Raw genomic sequence first — 22316 nt, 5'->3', positions numbered from 1 at the left:
AGGAAGGATGTGGAAGCATTGGAAAGGGTGCAGAGGAGATTTACCAGGATGTTGCCTGGTATGGAGGGAAGGTCTTATGAGGAAAGGCTGAGGGTCTTGAGGCTGTTTTCATTACAGAGAAGAAGGTTAAGAGGTGACTTGATAGAGACATACAAGATGATCAGAGGATTAGTTAGGGTGGACAGTGGGAGCCTTTTTCCTCGGATGGTGATGGCTAGCACGAGGGGACATAGCTTTAAATTGAGGGGTGATAGATATAGGACAGATGTCAGAGGTAGGTTCTTTACTCAGAGAGTAGTAAGGGCGTGGAATGCCCTGCCTGCAAAAATAGTAGACTCACCAACTTTAAGGGCATTTAAATGGTCATTGGATAAACATATGGATGATTGGAATAGTTTAGGTTAGATGGGCTTCAGATTGGTTTCACAGGTCGGCGCAACATCGAGGGCCGAAGGGCCTGTACTGCGCTGTAATGTTCCATGTTCTATGTTCTATATCCCTTTGGCTGTTCACAAAAAGAAAGGTACTAACTGTATGTAAATATCCTGTACCTGTAAAACTCACAACATTGTGTCCAATGTTAGATGTGATCCTGCAATTGGATAACATTCGCGAGACAATCCTGAATGCATGAAGAATTAATTTAGAATTGTCAATTGTGCTCACAGTTTGGTGCACTTGTGTGTATAGGAAGCTACATATATTAATCAAACAGAAAGAACACATGCACATTATGTACCTATTTACACTCAACAAGTAGTTGACAGCTATTTGTTAGTTAATTTCTCAGGACAATATCCTGACCCATCAGTATCAAGTTGCATCATGTGTTAAAATATAAACAAAGCCTGGCAGTTAACTGTCAATCATCACCAACTGCTGCATTCTCCACCATACAACTTAAATAAATAAGAGACCGCTTGCCAACCAATCAGAACTATCCTGTCATAGACTATAAGTGGTGGGTTTCCCCTTTATGCTTCCAAATTGTCCTGATGAATGGAACACAAAAAGCTTTGACAAAATGTGGCGCTTTTCAGCAATACTCAAATCTTAATATTGAATTAATTTGGGCACACAATAGTGTGTTCAAATTTTAGGACATGTTTGTCTCGTTGAAACTATTTATTATAAAACTGTAAGATTTTATTGAATTGTTTACTATGAGGCAACTGGGCCAGAATTCTTTACTGCTAACTTAAATTTTGGAAATGCATTCACACAACATCTGAAAAAGATCAAGCTTTCTAATTAATACACACCACAAAAATAACATAAATGTGTTTATTTGGCAGACATAATTGGAGAAAAATTTCTCCTGATGGCTAAAGGGTAAAAATAAACCCCCTACCTACATTTTATTCCTTAACATTTTCTTACTTACAAGTGTGGATGATGCATTTCAATTGATCACAATGTGAAAATTGGTTTGTATTAAGTCTTTGTAGCCTAAAGCCTCAATTTTCTTTGTGTTTTCCAAGAGATTCTATTTTTGTTTTCAGGTGCTAGGTTATTAACTAGTTGGCCAACATTTCATTTAGACTACACAAGGCAACACAAGCAACATGAAGTTGAGTGATCCTTTCAATGTAATAGAACTGTATTAAATGTTAGCAACTTGAATAAAAGCCACTGTAAGAACATTAGTCGCTTAGATATAAAATGTGTGACAAACAGCAGAAAACACGGCACTCCTGTAATTCCTGGCATACCATAATTGATTCATAAAATAGTACATCACAGTGTCAGGGCCACAGATCAGGCATGTCCTCAGAGTGGTCTGTGAACAAAGAATTTAGATTTAGGTTTTATTGTCACATGTACTCAAGTACAGGGATACAGTAGTGAAAAGTGTACAATGTCGTCATTCCTGGCACCATCTTAGTACAAAGGTACTGAGGTATAAAATCATACGTACAAAAATAGAAAAATAAAGAAATAAGTTAAAAAAATTCTTGAATGTGTATAAACTCATTTGTGGTCCCATGTAATTCAGGGAATTCCCGATCCCTGCAGCCATTCTAGTGAATATTACTGTCCCATTTCCAAAAACTGTCAAGTCCTTCCTAAAATGTGGTACTCAGACACAACAGATAATCTGGGTCTAAGCTGCTTTTTTTTTGTTTGTATAAGCTATGAAGGTACTAATAGTAATCTTTCAGTCCTTCTTCGGTAGGGGAATTGTGCCAGAGGACAGAAGAATTGCAAATGCTACATAGTGCCTCAAAAAAGGGTGCAAAGATAGGCCCAGCAACTACAGGCCAGTCACCTGAACCTCGGTGATGAGAAAGATTTCAAAACAATAACATAGCACAAAATTAACAGTGATTTGGACATGGTTGGATCAGGAAAACCAGAATGAATGTTGAAGGTGGCGAATGGGGCACCAAACAAATGCATTGTTTTGTCTTGGGCAGCATAGAACATCTTGACTGCTGTTGGAGCTAGACACATCTGAGCAAGGGGACAGGCTTTGGGAGTCAGGAGGTGAGTTATACACCTCAGAATTCCTAGTCTCTGACGCCCTCTTGTACCCACAGTATTTATGTGGCTGGCCCAGTACAGTTTTTGGTCAATTGTAACCACCAGGATGTTGACTGTAGAAAATTCAACAACGGTAATGCCATTGATTGTCAAGGAGTGATGCATAGATTCTCTCTTGTTGGAGATGGTCATTGCCTGGCACTATGTTACATAAATGTTACACACCACTAATCAGCCCAAGCCTGGATGTTGTCCAAATTTTGCTGCAAATGGACACAGACTACTTCAGCTCCTGAGGAGTCATTAATGATTGCACACTGTTCAGCACCATCAAAAAACATTCTCGCTTCTGATCTCAAATCATTCATAGGGAAAGGAACTGAATGTCCTGACTATAAAGGTGTTTCTCACCTCACATGGTTTCCTGAAGCTAGCAAAGGTTACACTCACATATGATAGGGAGCTCAGTTAGACAAGCGTGGGTGTGTATGGCTCCAACAAGAACTAGAACCCTTGACACCATCCAGGACATTGGAACCATTCACCACCTTAAATATTCACTCCAGCAGCAGTGTGTACCACATAAAGATGTACTGGCAGCAAACTGCCATGGATCCTTCCTGACTATGTCCCAAACCTGCAATCTCTACTAGTTAGGACAAAGACAGGAGATGCACAGAGACACCATTACCTGCAAGTTTCCCTCCAAGCCACTCACCACCTTGACTTGATACCATATCACTGTTTCTTTATGGTTGTTGGGTCAAAATCTGGACCTGGCTTCCTAGCTGTCAGGCCTTTAAATGGCTTGTGGTGAAACTTGTGCATTCTTCCAAGATGAAGCCCTTTTTCTGAAAGCTGCTATCCAGTCAGAGGAGTGGCAGCCAAGGCTAGGAATGCTGGCAGTTCTGAAGAGGTAACACTATAGGACCCTGACCTGAACGGTAAGTCTAGAGGCTTCTCAGGACCAGGGTGACCGCTGCAGCAATGGGAGGCTGGAGGGATGGGATTGTCATGGGATTGGAGAGGAGGATATAGGGGAACCTGTCCCTGTGGGTGAAACCTTCAATGGGCACAGGATTCCTAAAAAGAGAGGACCCAGCCATTGCCAGTTACCAGGATGCTAGGTTTGACCCGGAAGGTAGTACAATCTAATGCTAACCTCTCCTGCCAATGGCAAAGTCTCTGTGGCTGTGGTTGGAGGCCCTTAAACAACTAATTGGGGCCCATGGAAATGTACGCCACAGATGCCTCCTTCTCCCGTAAAGTCAGAGTTGTGAGATAGGGGATAGGGGGCATGCCCTGGTGTTTGTTTAATTAGTTTTAACATTTCTGAGTAGTTTCTGTTCCTCTGAATCACAACTTTTTTTTTACAGCAAAATCAAGTGAACCAGTGGCTGCTAGGATTAACTGATATCAGCAGATTTAACTTTGTTCCTGATGAAAGTATCGTATGAAGCGAACTTAATGTTAACAAATGTTATGCCATCCGACCCCTGGGGCATTGTAAAATTCCAGCACATATGCCTTAAGACCTCCTTCCTCCCTTGTGAATGTAGAATGGCTCTCCTTCTGTCTACCACTCTACCAAGAATTATCGTGTAGCATTGAGAAACCTTGGTGCCCATGCTCTCTTTCCTGTTCAAACATTCTTCCTTCTCTCATAACTAATCAAAGGGATCAAATGATACGGGGAGAAAGTGGAAACAAGATACTGAGTTAGATGATCAGTCATAATCATACTGAATGGTGGAGCAAGCTCAAGGGGTTGAATGACCTACTCCTACTGCTCTATTCTACGTTTCTATGTGATCCTCATCTCACAAAGGACTCTGAAGGTCTGCTCCTGCCACAACGCACCTCCCTTGTAGGCTAGCTTTAAGGAGTACAGGTTAGCCTTCAATGGTGAGAACAGCTTTCATGCTATTCGATCCCTTGATGTTATTTGCAGCCAATCAATCAACACTATGGTCAGTGCTCAGTCCTAACAGAGATCCAGATATTGAGCAGCCAGCACAAAGATCTCAGCTTGCCAGCAGTGCATCAAACAGACACAGGATAATTGTGCATCCTGATCCCTGTACCTGTTCTGAGACCTTTCCAATCTATCCCCAAAATATGTAATTGAACAGCAAAATAAAGACTTCAATACTTTAATAATGACAACATGCTTACAATCACAATAAATTTGTCTTCATTAATTCAATGTATACTATTTGTAGCATTAAATATTTTGTAAATTGGAATTAGTTAATGGATAACTTCTGCTTAACCCAGCAACTGTGATATCTGTAAATACTTGAATTTATTTTACTTAGCACATATACCCCAAGCTATAACTTCTTTACTAATTGACAAATAGAACTGTAAAGTAGGAAAGAAAGGGTTAACCATGCCTAATGTTCATTTGAAATAAAAACAAAAAAAAAGTTGTAAAATAAGCAACTGAAACAAAACACAATTGATTCATGCAATTTCTTGGGATGATGAAAGGTGGCAGGAGAGTGAAGATGCCTCAACTTTAGCAAACTTTTTTTTCCCCAGTTTTATGGTATCTGCTTGGTTAACTGTGTGGGAGTGGTGCAGGTGTGTGTGGGTGGGGGGGAGGGGTTGGGGAAACCAAGTAAATTAAATATTCACTGTCCCTTTGTGTTGACCCAACAAAAACAATACATCAAGCCAAAATAAATCCATAAATAAGAGTATAGCAATTTGCATGCAATGCATGCTCGCAAAAAATGTCTAATTTAATCTGAAAGCCAGGAATTGTGAAAAGCAGCACATGCTCATCTTCAATAACAAATGCACTACCAAATAACTAAGACCATTGAGGGATGATAAAAATGATTAGCAGTTAGCAGGAGGGCATCAACATGCAACTACCTGGTTAAGTGTAAAACAATACTTTGTACAATTGCTCATTAATTACCGGAAACCTTTAACCCTTGCTCAAAAATATAACTTCAATTGTTCTTTTTCAATATTAATGTATCATACCAGAAAAAAAAATCTATTTTGATTGGAACAGGAGTATTTGGAAAAACAGTAGGTTTTGAACTTTTTAGTTTACCTATATTCAATTAGACCGTAGTTAATCTGCAATTATTCTGTCAATACAGAAAAGTAGTGCTTTTAATCTGGAATATAATAGTCTCAGAAGCTACTGGTTAGTCATTTAGGAGAAAAAAACTGCTTGAACCCATCAGTTGAAAGCGGTGTCATTGGTGGAAAGGGTTTATCAATGTAGGAAGGTGACTCACATAGCAGAAATACTTACTTTGCAGTAGTCTAAAGTAGCAATGAATTCATAGGATCCAAGCGACAATTCTGGCTTGTCATAGTGATCCAATCTTCTACCCATATGGTCCAAATGTTGAAAGTAGAATGGAGGGACTAAAGAGAGAAAAATAATCCACAACATTATTAAAAATGTTGTCAAAAAGTGCAAGAGATTAACATTTCAGTGCCAGATTGTACCTTTATCTTTCAAAATATACTTTTTACTGCAGCTGTGAAATTAATTTTCTGTAAATTTACAATAAAACAGAAAAAAATACACACTGGTGAACAGCAATTGCTGAAATACAATTTGCATTTTAATTTATAAGTCCAACGTGCTGTCTTTATTGCAATGTCAATCTACCTAGCCATACATAGGAATTTATGAGGTATTGTTAGAATATGGCATCTCTGATAATATGCAATGCTCTATGATCCATATTTAATATCTTTATACCCACCAAAAAAACTGCCAAAACTAGCTAGCCTGACCTAAACTAGACTCATGTTATATAAGATGGGGGAAGCTCTTTATGCCTTTCAGGAATCTCCAGTGCAAATTAAATAAAACATCCTAAGAAGTTAGTGTTATCTGTGGTTATGGGGTCAGTAGCATAGATTAAGCCCAGTAATCACACCGGGTCTGTCAACTTGATTCTGGAAATGGGATACCCGAGTCCTCAAACTGGCAGTGAAGAGGATCTGATACAAAACAGCCTCCAGCACTGGGGTATATCTTCAATTGAGTGAAAATGTTATGAGTGCAATTTTGTAGTAATAGCGCAGTGACTTCAACAGATTTGGCATTATAGGCATTATAGGTTGTTGTTGTTGTTGTTGGCATTATAGGAAACCATTCTCCATCAGAATACTTCCATTGATATACTTATGGCATTACACTAACAGTCTAATGTACCTACTGTGTTGTAACAACATTAGAGAGTGATGTGCTTTTATACTATTTCTGACACAAGTCTCTTGCTTTGCAATGCCGATCAGTATATCATCAGCGGCGTTTAAGAAGAACTATAATTGGACTGAACCATTCCTATTGTCATGTTCAACGATTCATCTAAAGCAACTGAAACTTAACTCCAAATCTGTGCTGTTGTGGGTTTTTGGTAGAAATGAGATCTGGCCAGTTTTTTGGGGCAGCTCCTTCTTTTATATACTGCCTTGTTGGTTACTAACCAGATCAACAGAGGTGGACTGGCAATTCTTGTAGTTCACAAATGCTATTTAATTGGTTGCACAGGTACAGGCAATAACCTCTGGTGCTTTCAGGATCCCAGAAACTTTAAAAAAAAATCCTCTATAATTCTCCTGTTGCTTACACACAAAATGCCAGAGCAGAGTGGGCTAAAGGGAGATATAATGGATGTTTATAAAATAATTAAGTGTTTCGTTCAAGTGAATTGCTAATGAGTAGTTCCTCTGATTGAGGATTAGTCATTGGTTTAAAGGCATTACTTAGAAAGGGAGAAATTTCTTAATGTAATATATTATTGGAGTTTTGAACAATTTTAATAGAAAGTTCCTTAAATATTTGAATCAGAGTTAGATACATTGGGAATTCAGGGCAACTGGAACCGCACAATTTATTTCTCCAGGAAAAGCCAACACAAATATCATGGTTGAAACGGCTTTCCCACGTTTACAGCATCTCCATTTCTTAGATGTGAGAAGCCATGATACACAGTATATAAAGAACTGTAGGCAGTGAAGCACAGCATACCAGGATGCATATTTCAATTCATGTTTCTGATGTTAGCTCTATTATCATGCAGAGGCCATATGGAGGGAAGAAAACTTGGAACATTCGTTATATTATCAAACATCTGGTAACAGTACTTAAAACAATGGGCCTCCAGATCGTCTTTTTATTGAGAAAAGGAGTTGGCATGGGCAAAACAAAAAGTAAGAGACAAAGAAAAATGATAAATATTGGTAAATGATAAAAATTGTCATAAAACAAGATTGGGAGCTGGAAACAAGCAGAACTGTGATTACTAATGTAGCATAGTTGGGATATGGAGAGGATACTTAAATGGAGATAGAAATGTCAAAATAACGTGAGTTGGCAGACGTCAACAAGTATTAGAACTGCAAAGAGGAAGAAATTGCAGAAAAGTGAGGTAGTTTTAAATACCATGAGAAGGAAATCTGCTGGGAAATCTAGATAGTTGCTACCAGATGGTGAAAGAATGATTGGAATAATACAGCAAAATATTCAATCCACTTTTATATTTCATTTAAATTTCTTTTATGTTCTTTGTGGTTTTACCGTGCATTTACATGGGTGCAAGCTTCTATACCACCACACAGTGACACAACATTGATCACAAGAAAATTCTGACATCCTTTCATGCTCATTAGCATTGGAGAGGCAACATATGCCCTCATTTGTGAACATCTGCATTCAAAGTGATCATGGAGCTATCATTTGACATCCCAAATAAGCAAGTAGCAATAATTTAGAGTAAGCAAGAACTGCAGATGCTGGAGTCGAATTGATTGGCAATAACTTACATTGTTGGTAACCAATTGACATCAGATGTGATTGTACAAAATTCAAACAATATCATTTATGATCAGTCAGTGCTCAAAAGCACTCAATAGATATCAAAACCAATCATGTATTCTTTCCTTCATAAACAAGTTATAATTTGCTTTGATAAGATGATGTAGATGATGTCACTTTCTGCCATAAAAATCTGTTACAATGACACGTTTTGACAAATAAAGTCAACGTATGTTTTCAGAGTATTTGAATGTCAACATTTTCTAGTGTGGTCATTGATTTCATAGAGTCTGGCAGGATTGTACATATAGATGTAAGATTTTAACTGAACAAGTCTTTGGAAGTTCACAGTAAAGCTTCATTAAATACGAACAAAATTACATTTTCTGTTTGACATGGTCAATCAAGATGCAAACTAATGTCCAATAGGTTCAAGTGAAAGTCCCACTCAAATTTCTTCAGGTCTCAGCCTGAAGGCTTATTGTTCAACCTGGCAGCACCATGCACCGTGTGTTAATAAATCAATATCTATCCTGCAGCTAGGTTTTCTTGAAAGTTTGCTGTATGATCTTACATCCACAAGTGATAATAATTCCAGTTTTTAAATCCCATACATAAATAGTAGCCTGCTTTATAAGCATGCATGTGCAATTATAAAGAGTGTGAGAGTGTTGTCATGTCAAATGTAACAGGGAGAATGGAAACTTTCTGCAGTTTAAATTCTGTTTATGTATCTATCATAAGGAGGTCTGGCTAGTCTTAAATTGCCCGATTTCCTATTTTCAGATCCTCTAAATGAGCGGAGCTGTGCTCATTCTTTGCCCTTAAGCCTCCTACAGAAAAGGTATGCTAGAAATCCAAACAGCACAACCGTCTTTTTCTGTGCCTTTTGGAGATGGACTTCAGCTACACAGCAAGGTATTCTATCTGGACTTGCTCCATCAATCTTTCGCAGTCAGGATGAGACACATTGATGTCGAGAGATCCCAAAGGGCCTGTCACAATCTTTGCAAGAGATTGGCAAAGCCCACTCCAACACGGAAATGATCCTGAATCTTTTAAATAGCAGTTTCAAACATTTACAAACTGCAGCTGCAGAAAAGTTTCCAATGCTCATTTACACAAAGCACCCTCTAGTTGGTAGCTTGTTATCAAGTGACCAGTTTGGCTGCAGCTCGGAGTTCCTGGGAAACTGGCAAACACAAAGTTTGCTGTGCTGCAGTTCATCTTCTTCTTCACAGCATGAAAAATACGCCAGCCCTTAAATTTCACTGGGGTGTTCCAAGGACTCCCATAGTGTCACATGAACAGCTGAAACCTACAGATCCAGAGTAGCTTCCTGCAAAAGCAGCTTAAACACAAGCAAATATTCTCACTCATACATGGACTTTATGGAAAACAAAACTCATAGTAATCCTATTACAGCATACCTCTTAAAAACAGTCATTAACTGTCATTACATTACAACATAAACTGCAATAATCCTCAGCACACTGGCTGCTTAATATTGTACCTCATATCCTTTGATTTTAAAAACATACCAATAGTTCGCCTGATTACCAAGATGGAACAATGGATTTGCTCTACAATTTGTGGGGAGGCAGCAGGAAGAAAGATTTTACGATCCAGTGTTAACAAGCTTACTTTATAAGGGAAAGGGTTATTATGATCCAACTGAATAAAATCCAACTAAAGTAAAATGTTCCAGTCAAACAATCCTGGCAATGAACTCGGAAAAAAGCCAACCACTTACTCCCAGCTCACAGACTCTACAGATCTTTCTTTGAACAAATATGGTTTGATTTCAACTGAGGGAATGTAGTAATGTTAGTGGAGAAATTGATGGGTAATTTAGCTATTAAATCAAACAAGGCAACTTAAGAAAGTCAGTCCCACGTGCCTGATTAATTTGTGTAACCAAAGCATTTTCTGTTCAAGAAAAGACATCTTAAAGTTTGTTTCCAAATATACCAGAACATGGTAAGCTTTTTAAATGCAAATCTTTGCCTCCTGGGATACATAAACTAATTAAATGTCTTAGAAAAGGTACAGATCCCCTATTCTGTTGCAATTTGAAAGTTGAATGAAGCAATACTTAATAAGGGTTGAAGCATTAAACCTGAATTACAATATATCATCTTCCCTTGAAGAACACAGGGCTGAATCTTACTTTTGTCTGACTAAGTGAGTCATGTTGCATATTTTCGGAGGGAGTCTTGCACGAGACTTAGTGTGAATTCTCACCGTATCTTACCAAACTGACTTCATTAATTACCTACCCTGACCCTATGGAGCTCTCGCGTCCGATTGTAGACCCAGCTACCACACCATTCCCAGAACAACTAGCCACTCAGCCGATACCTGCCAAAAGAATGGGATCCCTTGTGCCTGCCCCATCTTTAAATTCCCGTTGTGCACACAGACAAGCACTGCCAGTCTGGAGCTGCCCAGCATAGTTTCTGCCATTTGCCATGGACACGGGCAGTCAGGAGAAACTGGTGCTCTGGTTTAAGGGCAGGGTACTAGAGATCCTGTTGGATAGGAAAGTGCAAACATAGAGGGCTTCCTCTTCCCACATAACCAGCGATGGAGGTCATCACACCAGAACATGCCAGACTGGTCTGAGGTTGCTACTTGGGTTAAAGCAGTCTCAGTCATCTGGAGGAATATGTAGCACTGTAGGAAGACGGTCAATGTCCTTCTACACTCCGCCAATCGAAGGGCCACAATCTTCTCTCTTATCTCTGCTACTGTACTGACCTCCCATCAAGGCTCATACTCCACCCCTCTCACTGCTCGCTGCAACATCTTCCGTCACTCACTGTCATCTACCCCAGGTGGTGACACCATTAACTCCATCAGACTCTCTGCACTGCCCAGTCACTCGCTCGAGTCACCTCCCCACCTGCAACAACGTAACAGTCGTGCCACTCTTTTTCATCCTCCGTAATACCAGCCTCTCTCTCATTCCAGGAGGAAAACAGCCTACATTAGATCAGAAAGAGTCAGGGCCTGTGGTGGACAGCACAACACTGACCTCTTCACCACTTAAGTGGACAGCATCCTGAAAGCGACTATCCCGATTGGCTAATGACTGCGTTCAAGCTCCTGGACTGGTATCAGAGACTGCCTTTGACTTACCGTGCCAGGACTCGCTGATGAAGGCTATCCTCCTCAATGTAACTGAGGCCTGCTGACAACTATGACAAGCTTCCTGGCATTGTGTCAGGCAAGACACAGGTAATATGAACATGGTATTTCTGGTTAAGGTGGCAAAGTGTAAAACGGCAATGCAAGGAGATGCAAAGAAGGGAATACGTGAGCATCCAGATAGACTCAGAGTGAGAGAACACTATGATAGTGAGTGAAGAGCACTCAGATGCGGTCTGGTCCACATGCAAGTTAGGTGCATATCCCACGCACAGTGCCCTTGCTGCAGCAGTACAATGATAGTTGCTGGTGCAAACCAAGGTCCTGCACTGAAATGGACTGTAAATGGACTGGAGATGTGCCATGAGGTTTCTTAGGAGGATGGCACATGTTAGATGTCAATGCCCATGGATGTGGGTGCATATGGCTGGAACCCATGTAGTGTGCCCTAAGATGGTGATGCCTGGTGTCCAACATGGAAGCCCTTTGGAGCAAGTGGCGAGCTGAAATTGCCAGGTACCTGTTCAGATTTGCATCCTGAGATTTCTCAATGTCTAGCTTGTTGACATATTTGGTAATATTAATGAGTTGAGTTGGGCAATTAATAAAGCATTAAGGATGCAATAATCTCCTTTAACTAGCAAGAAACATGCCTCGCCATTCAGCAAAAGATGGCACAAGATGCACACAATGTTGAAATAGGCCTCACAGGATTTATCATCTGATTCTGCCACTAATCTCATTATAGATCCAATTGCTCAGACCCCAAATGATTCTGTCCATGAAGTCAAACTGCTGTTAAGCAAATGCAGGTAAAGATTATAAAAATTTTACATGTTTCTTCACGGTCTGCACTACACCTGAGGGCGACTCAGCATCCTCAATTACACCAAGCCTAATCTCTTTTCAATTCTTGAGAACTTATCTGAGAATCATTATTGAAGAACCAGCCAGCCAAATGGGTCAAGCTAGTAAACTGCTGCTAAAAGCACAATTGGCATTTACAGCCTGCTGGAAATATTCTGATGAGCCCTGTGGCTATGTGCCACTCCCCATGCACCAACCTACCCTGAGGCAGATATGATAATGGATTTGAGAGCTGCATTAAACTTGCCCTAATAAGGGCAAGTTATCAAAAGCAAGTTCTATTTTCTCACTTTATAAGGGAAATAAAAATATTTACTAAATTGGAACAATCACTATCTAAACTGTCTGAACAGATTAACATATTGTGAAGTTTATTAAACTCTTGTAAAGTTTGTGATGTGCAGAGTCAATAAAGTGAAGTAGTAACCTTCATTGATACAACTGCAGAATCCACACTGGTACCTCCGTCCACCTTCAATGAACTGCATCAATGGACACATGTAGGCTTTACATCTGTTACAGCGAATTGGTCCACTCTCTCCATGGCTCACAACACAGATCGGTGCCTGTTAAAATGAAAAGGTTTAATAAATGGAAACATGCAAATCAAACCTATGATTACAAAGAAGAATTTCCCCAACATATTTCTCTAGAGGAATTATTAATTTATTCTTTATAAGGATTTACTATTTCATAACACACAGGTATAAAGGAAAAATTACCAAATATGAGCAGATATTTTCCTTCAGATTTATTTTAAATTCAACTATTAGTCGCAAAAATAAATATGTTTAATTGCAGTTTTCACATCACATTAGAAGTCAATCCAAGTTTTATAATATTTGTTATTTAGATTTAAGTTATAATATAAAACAGATAGGACAGCGTATGAAATTTATTACAAAATCCTGTGTTCATACGAACTATTGCTATATCTATGTCACTTTTTTATTTGTTTCTTGACAATCTTTTCCTTTCTCCTCTGGACTGCATTGACCCTTCACCATACTCCAGTACTCTGATCCAGTTATCTAGTTATGTGCAATTATAGAATAAGAACCAGACTATTCACCTGCATGGGCCATTACAGGCAAGTCAATTCTGTCCCTCATCTAATGTCCAAACATATTTACCTTTTGGCAGAGTTTGGTAAACAGTGATTATCAATGGACCCAGAACTGAATTTCCACCCCTTCATCTAGTGACACTGAGACTAACTGCTGAGCGTGGTTAGCTCAACACAAAGCACAGATCAAACAGGGAGTCTACGCAACTCAGCAGTTTTACAAATCGTCAGTAAGCACACCTTATAAATGTTTTTATATGAACATGAATGTACATTCTCATTCCAACATATGCAAAAAGATAAGGAAGAATAGGAGCAGGAGTACAGCATTAAGCTCCTCAATTCTGTTTCACCATTCAACCTGATAATTGCTGAGCTGTTGCCTCTACTCCACTTTCTAGATAGACTACTTCATCTAAGCTCTGCTGAGTACAAACTTCTTTTGTAATTTGACTTCTTCATAACTAACCTGCTCAGCCACGGAACATCAGCAAAGCTGACCAGGGAAGGGAGTTGGGTGTAACTGAAATGAAACAGGCGCTCAACGGAAAAGGTTCACAGAAGGAAAGGTGGGGAATGTAAGTTAAAGGTCAGGGTTGTTCGGGACACTGGAAGGTTTTTGGGAAACGGAGGGAGAAATCTGGGATGCACAGAGAAAAGGCACAGTGATAGAGGCAAAGGCAAAGGGACAGAAGGGTAAGTGTTACACGTTTAAGGGTAGCGAACACAATGGGGATAATTTTGGTGAGCTGGGGAGTGAATAATGATGAGGCAGGGATTGGGGATTTGGATAGGAGTGGAATCACGGGAATATCAAGAGAGGAAGCAGAAGGACCAACAGTCAGGGGAGAAATTCGAGAGCAGAGGGGATACCACAAGAAAGGAGAAAGTCATCCTCACTTATGGTGAAGAGTAGGTGGTGCTGCAGGGCACCTCATATAATCTCTCAAGATGACAATCCCTGGATATCTGCCTACCACTCCTCCTCCTTGTCTGTGCTCAATCACACCTCCCTCATTCCTCGAGGCAATTCCATACCTGGAGGGAATTCAAGGTCCATCAGTTCCTTTCACCTGACCAATGAATGCATGTATCCAATGCTCAAGTGATGGAGTGAAGATCTCCACACCTATTGGACAGATACTGAATGTTCTGTTGAATCTGCCTTATCACAGAAGCAGGCCCCATGGAGACAGCCATGCAGTCACCTGTTAGAGCCATGATATCTGACAGAACTTGAGTAGGCTCCTCTCTGTGCATGATCTCCGGCCCCACTGCCTGATGTCCTGCTGTATCTCAATCAACTCATTAAGGTGGTGCCTAGAGGCTTGTAATCTATACTGGCCCCAGGAAAAGCTTGGTCTGCAGAAAGCCTTCAAGTGTCAGGGATGTTTCTTCCTCCTGTCAGTGTGGAACTATGTCAGGGCTATGCTCCCCAGAACGTGGCCTCAAGCCTCACTGAGATTACCCACTGAAATGAATGTCTCTATGCTGCAGGAGAGATGAGAGAACAATGCAGCCTTTGAGGTTCATGGCTATCCATCCTCCAAGTTGTGCTGTTAGGTGTTAATAGAAATGGGGCCAGGAGCTGGGCTTCTTCTTGTTTTGGCCCTGATTTAGGAGTAGAATCTAGAGGATGCACAGAAAAACGTGAAGATCTGTTGTGAGCCTTACCCAAGATTTCATTAAGACATTAGAGCTTAACATGCATCCGAGAGTAACCACTTGGAGACTTTCTCATTAGATGGCTGTAGATATCCAATCTCCTGTACAGCACGGGCAAATTCCCCTTGCTCTCCTACAAACCTGGTGGCCTGCTCCTCAAAAGCATGAATAGCCTATGTTAGGCAATTCCTCCCTACCATACTTGTCTGTGAAGATTTGTTATCGTGAATGTCTTTCTGTAGAATGAAAGAAGCAAGGGGAAAGCCATTGCTGTGGGTATGTTAGCACTTTCCTACATTAATAGATATAGTTAGAGATCTCAATCCCCAGAGCTGTAATTGTCCATGTGCATTACTAAATTAAAAACTGGCATATGGGAAATTAGGAGTTAAGGGTTCTGATTGAAGGGTGGAATGGTATTGTCAAAAAGTTGGAGTTGATACATTTGATAAATATGTTGGACGTGCCTAAATTAACTGCAAGGTGCTCATCCTGAAGCTATCTTTTGTGGTGTCGTCCTTGTCCCATGTGCCCATGCTCCTAGTTGCGATGAATGTTGTAGCAGCTTTGATATTTTAAGTGCAAACTCTGTCAGAGATATGAGAGGCAGCAGCACTGTGGTGCAAGTGGTGCTACACTGGTAGCTACATTGAAGTGACAGACATTGATTGCACATGGAGCTGCCTGATGGAAGATGTTTGGCACCCAAAATTGTGTGACCATCACGTACAGTGGTAAACTTAGAACTCAGCTGTTAACTCACGTGCATGGGGGCATGAAGCATTGAGTAGAGAGTGGCACTTACCCTGGCAGAGTGCAGATCATTCATCCTATGGTGGCACTGGGGCCAGGTTCCCTTGAGCTGCTCTTGAGAGCTAACTTTTGCAGCTACCTCTGCCTCTGTTATCCAGGAAGTGCTTCTGCTGCCATTCCCAGGGAAAAAGCACCTTCCTTCCCTCCTGGACAGCTTTTAGGGGAACCTCTCGGATAGTGTCAGTGAACTGTGATGCACTTTTTGCCTGATCTCTGACATCTCTAGTATGCCAGGGGGCGATGAGTAGAGGTTAACCAATGTTCCTGGGTTGTAGTAGTGATCTGCGTGCCTTATAAGATTGGTGCCCAGAAGTTGGAGCCTGGAAGATCCCAGCGGGAGGCAAAGCATTATGCCTGCCCATCCATAAATTTGGTATTTTCACACAAGAAAACCTGTCCTGCCCCCAGATCCACCTCCATAATCAGTCTCGAAAGAACAAGATTCTCCCAAGGGTTAAATTAGGCTTCAATATCTTGACAAAATTATAATTCCATTGTTCTAAATTGACAAACAAAACACTTTCACAGCAGAATATTTAACTTTATCAATTGATATTTAGTTTGCCACAGAATGTTTACAATGAGTGCATCATTGTTTATAAGGAGAGCTTGAAGCAGAGTTAATGGAGGAAGCAAAAAATATCCAGAAGCTGAATCTTCTATTTCTTTTCTTTAAAAAATGCATACATGTCGATTCATCATCAGATCAAACTGTGGACTGGAAATTCATTGAGCTCCAGTGATCAGAAACATGTAGTGGCAGGGTAGGAACAGGGTATGCCCTCCTCAGCTACACACTTCAGAAATTTGGTCAGTAGTCTATTTACCACGAGAAAAATTGCCCCTCCGGGAATCAGAATGCTGCCAGCAGACTCTCAGGTGGGTCGGAAGCCTGGAATATTGAGAACAGCTACCCATCTCTTTTTTTCCCCAAATTGACAAAAAAAACAAGCAGAGGACAGACTCTTTGTTCAACGAGGCATGGTACGTGGACTCTCAAAGCTGAACGGTCAACAGGAGGCTCTCCACCTGTGAAACAACAACAGTCATTTTTGCTGGTAAAGGTGGAGTATGGCGCCACAAGATGGAAACATCCTGTCTTCAACATTTTTAAGTGTAAAATTAAAAGTGGTCTCAGCAGATGGACCACCACAACCTCTCCATGGGCTTTGGGTAACTGAAATGAGCAGGCAGGGAATGCCTGCTACAGTACTGATCTTCCATCTGGTCTTCCAATGGATTGGTGTCTCTAGGCTGTTATATTTTTCTTGTTGCTTTGAGAAACGTTGGAGGCCAAGTGAAAAATTAAAGTTGGCCTCCGACAGTAGGCCTTAATTAGCCCTTAACTAACTTGGCTGGCTAACTAACTAACTAACTACCACTACTACCATCTCCCAACCTTCTCCATTCTACCTCTGTAAAAATGGCTCAGATCAGATACTGCTCAGGAATAGTCATACCAGCCACCAGCACAAAGTGTAATGCCAATGTCCACTTCCATTGAGAACTACCAATCCTCTCCACATATCTTTGCAGTGGTGCATGTCAATTCATTGAGAACCACAGCATTCCAGTCTGCATAACAACTCCATAATTTGCAGTTGAATCCATAAAAACAGCAGGTTTTCTTACTGTCTGGAGGCCTGAAGCTATGCAGTATTAATGGTGTGGGCACAGATAAATCAGAAAATGCATTGCAACGTGTAAGAACTGTGGGGATGGAAATGGACTACAGTATTCAATTCAATTGACTAATTTTCTTGAGACGACTTTAGTCATTTATTGCAACGTTAGTGTAAGCATCTGGTGTGGTCAGTTCACCCATCAGCTCTTTTGATGCCATGCAGTTGGGAAAAGAAGGCAACTTAGCTTTTGTAGAAGCTAATCTGATAAATATTTAATTCCATCAGCTCACCACGCAAATGGCATAACGTGGCAGAAAGTGACAGGACTATTCAGGCATCAGTAGTTCTGATGACAGATCATCAGTACGAAAGGTTAACTTTATTACTCATTTCATAGGTGCTGCTTGACTTGCTGACGGTTTTCTACAAGTTTCTTTTTATACTTTGCAATACACATGGCAGGACCAGCTGAAGAGCCATTTCATGACTCGTACAAAAGTAGATACTGCAAAGTACCGAAACCACAGTGAGCCAGGGCATGTTCAAGCAGTCACTTTTGTTTCACATACTATAGACAGGTACAAGGGAAATTTGCCTGTTGCCAACATGTTGAAAATTTTTGGAAGTTTTTTTTGTTTTAGGCAGTAGAACTCATCTTTGTTTTTATAATGATGATCAACCGATGATTACTTGTTTGGATTTCAAATGAACCAGCTTAGTATTCTCATTATTTGACATTCTAACAGATGCAAATCATAAACAGAAAACCAAAGCCAAAAATATTCCACCGAACTGAACAATTAAAAAAAAAAGTCACAGGGATAATTTACATGACCCAGACAGTCAAATCATTTAATTTTGACTTAGCCCAGTGTAACCCCGGATTCTGTAGTGGTAATGACAATGGAATTTTCACATTTGCTGCCATTACTTCACCAATACTGGCAAAAACAATCTAGGGCTTGTTGATGGGTTGTGATATTGCGATTGGGTGGAAATAAGAATTGGGAATACACGCATATTTGTGCAGAAATCCAGAGGGTGATTTTCAATCAAGTGACAGCCTTCAGGAACCCCATCCAATTGAGCATAGCAGGTAGGTTTTGGGGGCAGAAAGGCCAGTAGGAGGCACCCAGCACTGAGAGATCAGCAGCTCCATCATCAGAGGTAGGAACTGCTCATATAGGTTGGAGAAAGAGAGAATACCTTAAGACGGAGGTGCTGTCTCTGAAGAGCTTTTGCAAGTTCTTAAAATAAAAGAGGCTAAAAATGTCCCAGCATCATTGTAGAGGGCCAGTGACTGCAGCTGTGGAGCTTTGACTATAGTGGAGGTAGTGGGGTCAAGGGGAGTGGTGTTGTTGCTCCCAAACAGATGTAGTTCTAATGTTCAGTGCTGAGAGGCTGCCTCTATCCATTGGCTGTTTCTTCAACTCGACAGCATTTGAAGAGTTCATAGATGCTACAAGGTGGCCTAAGTGGTTTCCCCATTGCTGGCAGACAGGTGGCTGCACTACCTTCTGATTCTGTCTTCATGAAAATTGTTAAGAGACCAGCATTAGGCAGGAGACAGAGACGCAGACTGATAGCAGACGGAGCGGCGCGGTGGCTCAGTGGTTAGCACTGCTGCCTCACAGCACCATGGACCCCCGGGTTCAATTCCACCCTCGCGCGACTGTCGGTGTGGAGTTTGCACTTTCTCCCCGTGTCTGCTTGGGTTTCCACCAGGAGCTCCGGTTTCCTCCCACAGTCCAAAGATATGCAGAGTAGGTGGATTGGCCATGCTAAATTGCCCCATTGCATTCAGGGATGTGCAGGTTAGGCGTGTTAATGATGGGAAATGCAGGGTTGCAAGGGATGGGATGCCCTTCATCGGGTCGGTGTGGACTTGTTGGGCTGAATGGCCTATTTCCACACTGTAGGGATTCTATGATTCAGAAAACAGCAGGCTTGTTTGCCTCCTGTCCCACCTATGTAGCACAGAATGAAGGTTGAGAGGGTGAAGAGCATCAAGTTCCTTGGAGTGACAATAACCAACGACTTGTCCTGGACTTCCCACGTAGATGTGACAGTCAGGAAGGCTCAATGTTGCTTCCTCAGGCAGCTCAGGAAATTTAGCATGTCCATAAGGTCCCTCACCAACTTCTACAGATGCACCATCAAAAGTACACTATCTGGGTACATAACGGTCTGGTATGGCCACTGCTCTGCCCAGGACCATATGAAATTACAGAAGGTTGTGTGCACAGTCCAGACCATCACGGAAGCCAACCTTCCATCCATGGACTCTACTTACATGACTCTCTGCACAGAAAGGCAGCCAACATCATCAAAGACTCATTGCACCCTGGTAATGACCTCCTACAGCCTCTTCTGTCAGGCAGAAGATACAGAAGCCTGAACAAGCGCACCAGCAGGTTCAGGAACAGCTTCTTCCCAGCCGTTATCAGACTGATGAATGGATTCTCTTGCCTCAAATAACACTGATCTTGCTAACGTTGATCTCACCTGGTGCACGCCGTGTGCAAAGTAACTTGTGTACCTCTAAGTCTTTTTGATCTGTACATCCTTTGCTTACTATGATCTGCCTGTACCGCTCGTAAACAAAGCTTTTCACTGTATTTCGGTACACGTGACAATAAGTCATTCAAATTAAAAATATAGCCTCTCAAATTTCAATTAGAATCGTAGAATGGTTGTGGCCCAGAGGAGATAATTCATGCCATCATGTCTGTGCCAGCCTTTTGAAGATGCAATTCACCTTGTGCCATTCCTTTGCCTTTTCCCCATAGCCCTGCCATTTTTTTCTTTTAGATTCGATTCCCCTTTGATGACTTCAATTGACCCTGCCATTATCGCTACTGTAACTCAGGCAGTATATTCCAGACCCTAAAGTTTGATGTGTGAATTTTTGTCCTCAGGTCACCATTACTTCTTTTCACAATTATCTACAGACTTATACCCTCTAGTTCTCAATCCTTCCATTAATGCAAACAGGTTCTCCTTATCTCCTCCTGAACAGTGATACACAGAACTGATCACAGTACTCCAGTTGAGGTCATATCAGTATTTTATACAGGTTTTTCTTCCTTTTTACTATATGCTAAGAGTACTTGGCTTGACAGATAATTGGATGCAGAAACAATTCTGGAATACTACTTCAACAACATCCCATACACATCATTAAAGATCCAACATGTGCTTTGCACTCTTGTTTAAAGGAATCATGACAACAGATTTTGACTTTATAGTCCTAAATAATTGAAAGGGAATCAACAGTTTGATATCTTCACTGATATGTCTGTGCATCACTGTTCCTCTAAATCTGCATTCCATTTACCAAATGTGTTATCTTACTATTTTAACTAATGACTAAAAATTGTACTGTTTCCAACGCCACTTCAAACACAATTTATTTAGGGATTTGTTAATCAGTATTACACTTCAATAGTGGAAATTACTTTTCCTGGTTATTAAAAAAAAGTGCTGCCTGGACACAGGGTATATCAAACTTCTATATTGTTGCTATGTGTGACTATTATCATTGGTCTATAGGGACGTTATCGCTGGATCATATATCACCTGGGAAGGACATTTATATATATTGCTATCAAGTAAAGAACAAATACAAAGTACATCAAAGTGAGACTAACAAATTAATCTGTTTTTTCATTCCTGTAATAGTCTGGAAACCATGTCAGGAACTCTGAACAGATGCAGAGATAATACAACAAAACTGTGTCATTTCCTTCAGGGCAGTATTAGAATTACACAACCTGTGCTGATGTTCTCATTCTATTCTCATATTGTACTGTTAGTCTTATTTCTGACAAAACAACACAGCTGGCACCTGTTAAAGTCCTTGTCATGCTGTGATGCTCCTTTCAGAGGCGTCCGTCAGAGAACCAACTAAGGTTCAGGAGTTAGGAGGAGACCTCTTGATCTCTGTGCCAATGGGAGGTACAGATGCATTTACTTATGATACCATGTGGTTAGAGATCATGATCCTAGCTTGGAGGTGGGGGTGGGGTGGCGCTATTCAGTTTTTGGCAGTTCTGGCATGCCTATGCTGACTTGGTGTACCACTGGAAACCTCATATTGACTCAATTGGAGGGCTGAAGATCCAGGAACTCCATACCCTGGGAGTTCCAAGTCATATTCCGGCTATATTCTTGGTCTTGTAGGAGGACGTCTCACCTTTTTCAACAACCTATTGAGTTGCTTGCTTCCAGATAGAATGCCCAATACTCACTTGTGTGAGTGCACTGAAATGACTGGGAATTTTTGATCCCATATTTTTGATTTGATAATTATTCTTTAAAATCAACAAGTACCTTCTTGAAAGTTATTTTATAAATTCTAGTATTTCCCCCTTTATTTCTCTGTGATTTTCTGAAGATGAGATCAATTTATTTCTTACATTCTATTCTTTTGCTTGGAAGGGAAAACAACTATTTTTAAACTAATTCTCAAAGTAAATACAAAATAGCACTAAGTAAATTAATCCTGAGATACCCATTTTGATTTTCCAAGTGCTAAATCCTGTGATTGAGCCAAGATATCTTTCATTAATATGCTTTCATTATCACAAGACACATGGCACACATCAAAACGAATGAAATGGTATACACCCCCTTCATTAATGGTGCCGCATGTAGTATGCGTAGAGGTTTATAACAGAGGACAGGTTTTGAGTAACAGGGTACATAGAGAAGGAACATCATGAACTAGCCTTAGGACAATGAATGCTTAATGCCAAATATCTAACAAAGTAAGCTCAAAATAACCAAAGTCTTAGCACTATTAGATTATTCTGAACAGCATGTGGAAATATGCTCTCAGAAACAA

The 22316-nt window shown here is 40.7% G+C and overlaps 1 protein-coding gene across 2 annotated transcripts in view; it reads right to left on the bottom strand.

Moving 5' to 3' along the window:
* The window catches only part of sec24d (SEC24 homolog D, COPII coat complex component), a 180788-nt gene that overhangs the window by 64080 nt on the left and 94392 nt on the right, over positions 1-22316 (bottom strand). For both annotated transcript variants that reach the window (XM_048595371.1, XM_048595369.1), the window contains exons 9-10: positions 12729-12867; positions 5762-5877 (exon numbers count right to left, since the gene is read on the bottom strand). In XM_048595371.1, the coding sequence (XP_048451328.1) occupies positions 5762-5877; positions 12729-12867 (255 nt within the window). The remainder of the gene's footprint in view (positions 1-5761; positions 5878-12728; positions 12868-22316) is intronic.

The sequence above is a fragment of the Rhincodon typus genome, chromosome 1 (genome assembly GCF_021869965.1).
Source record: "Rhincodon typus isolate 14 chromosome 1, sRhiTyp1.1, whole genome shotgun sequence".
Taxonomy (NCBI): Eukaryota; Metazoa; Chordata; class Chondrichthyes; order Orectolobiformes; family Rhincodontidae; genus Rhincodon; species Rhincodon typus.
The sequence above is the reverse complement of the archived record's forward strand: the minus strand, read 5'-3'. Positions and strand labels throughout refer to the sequence as shown.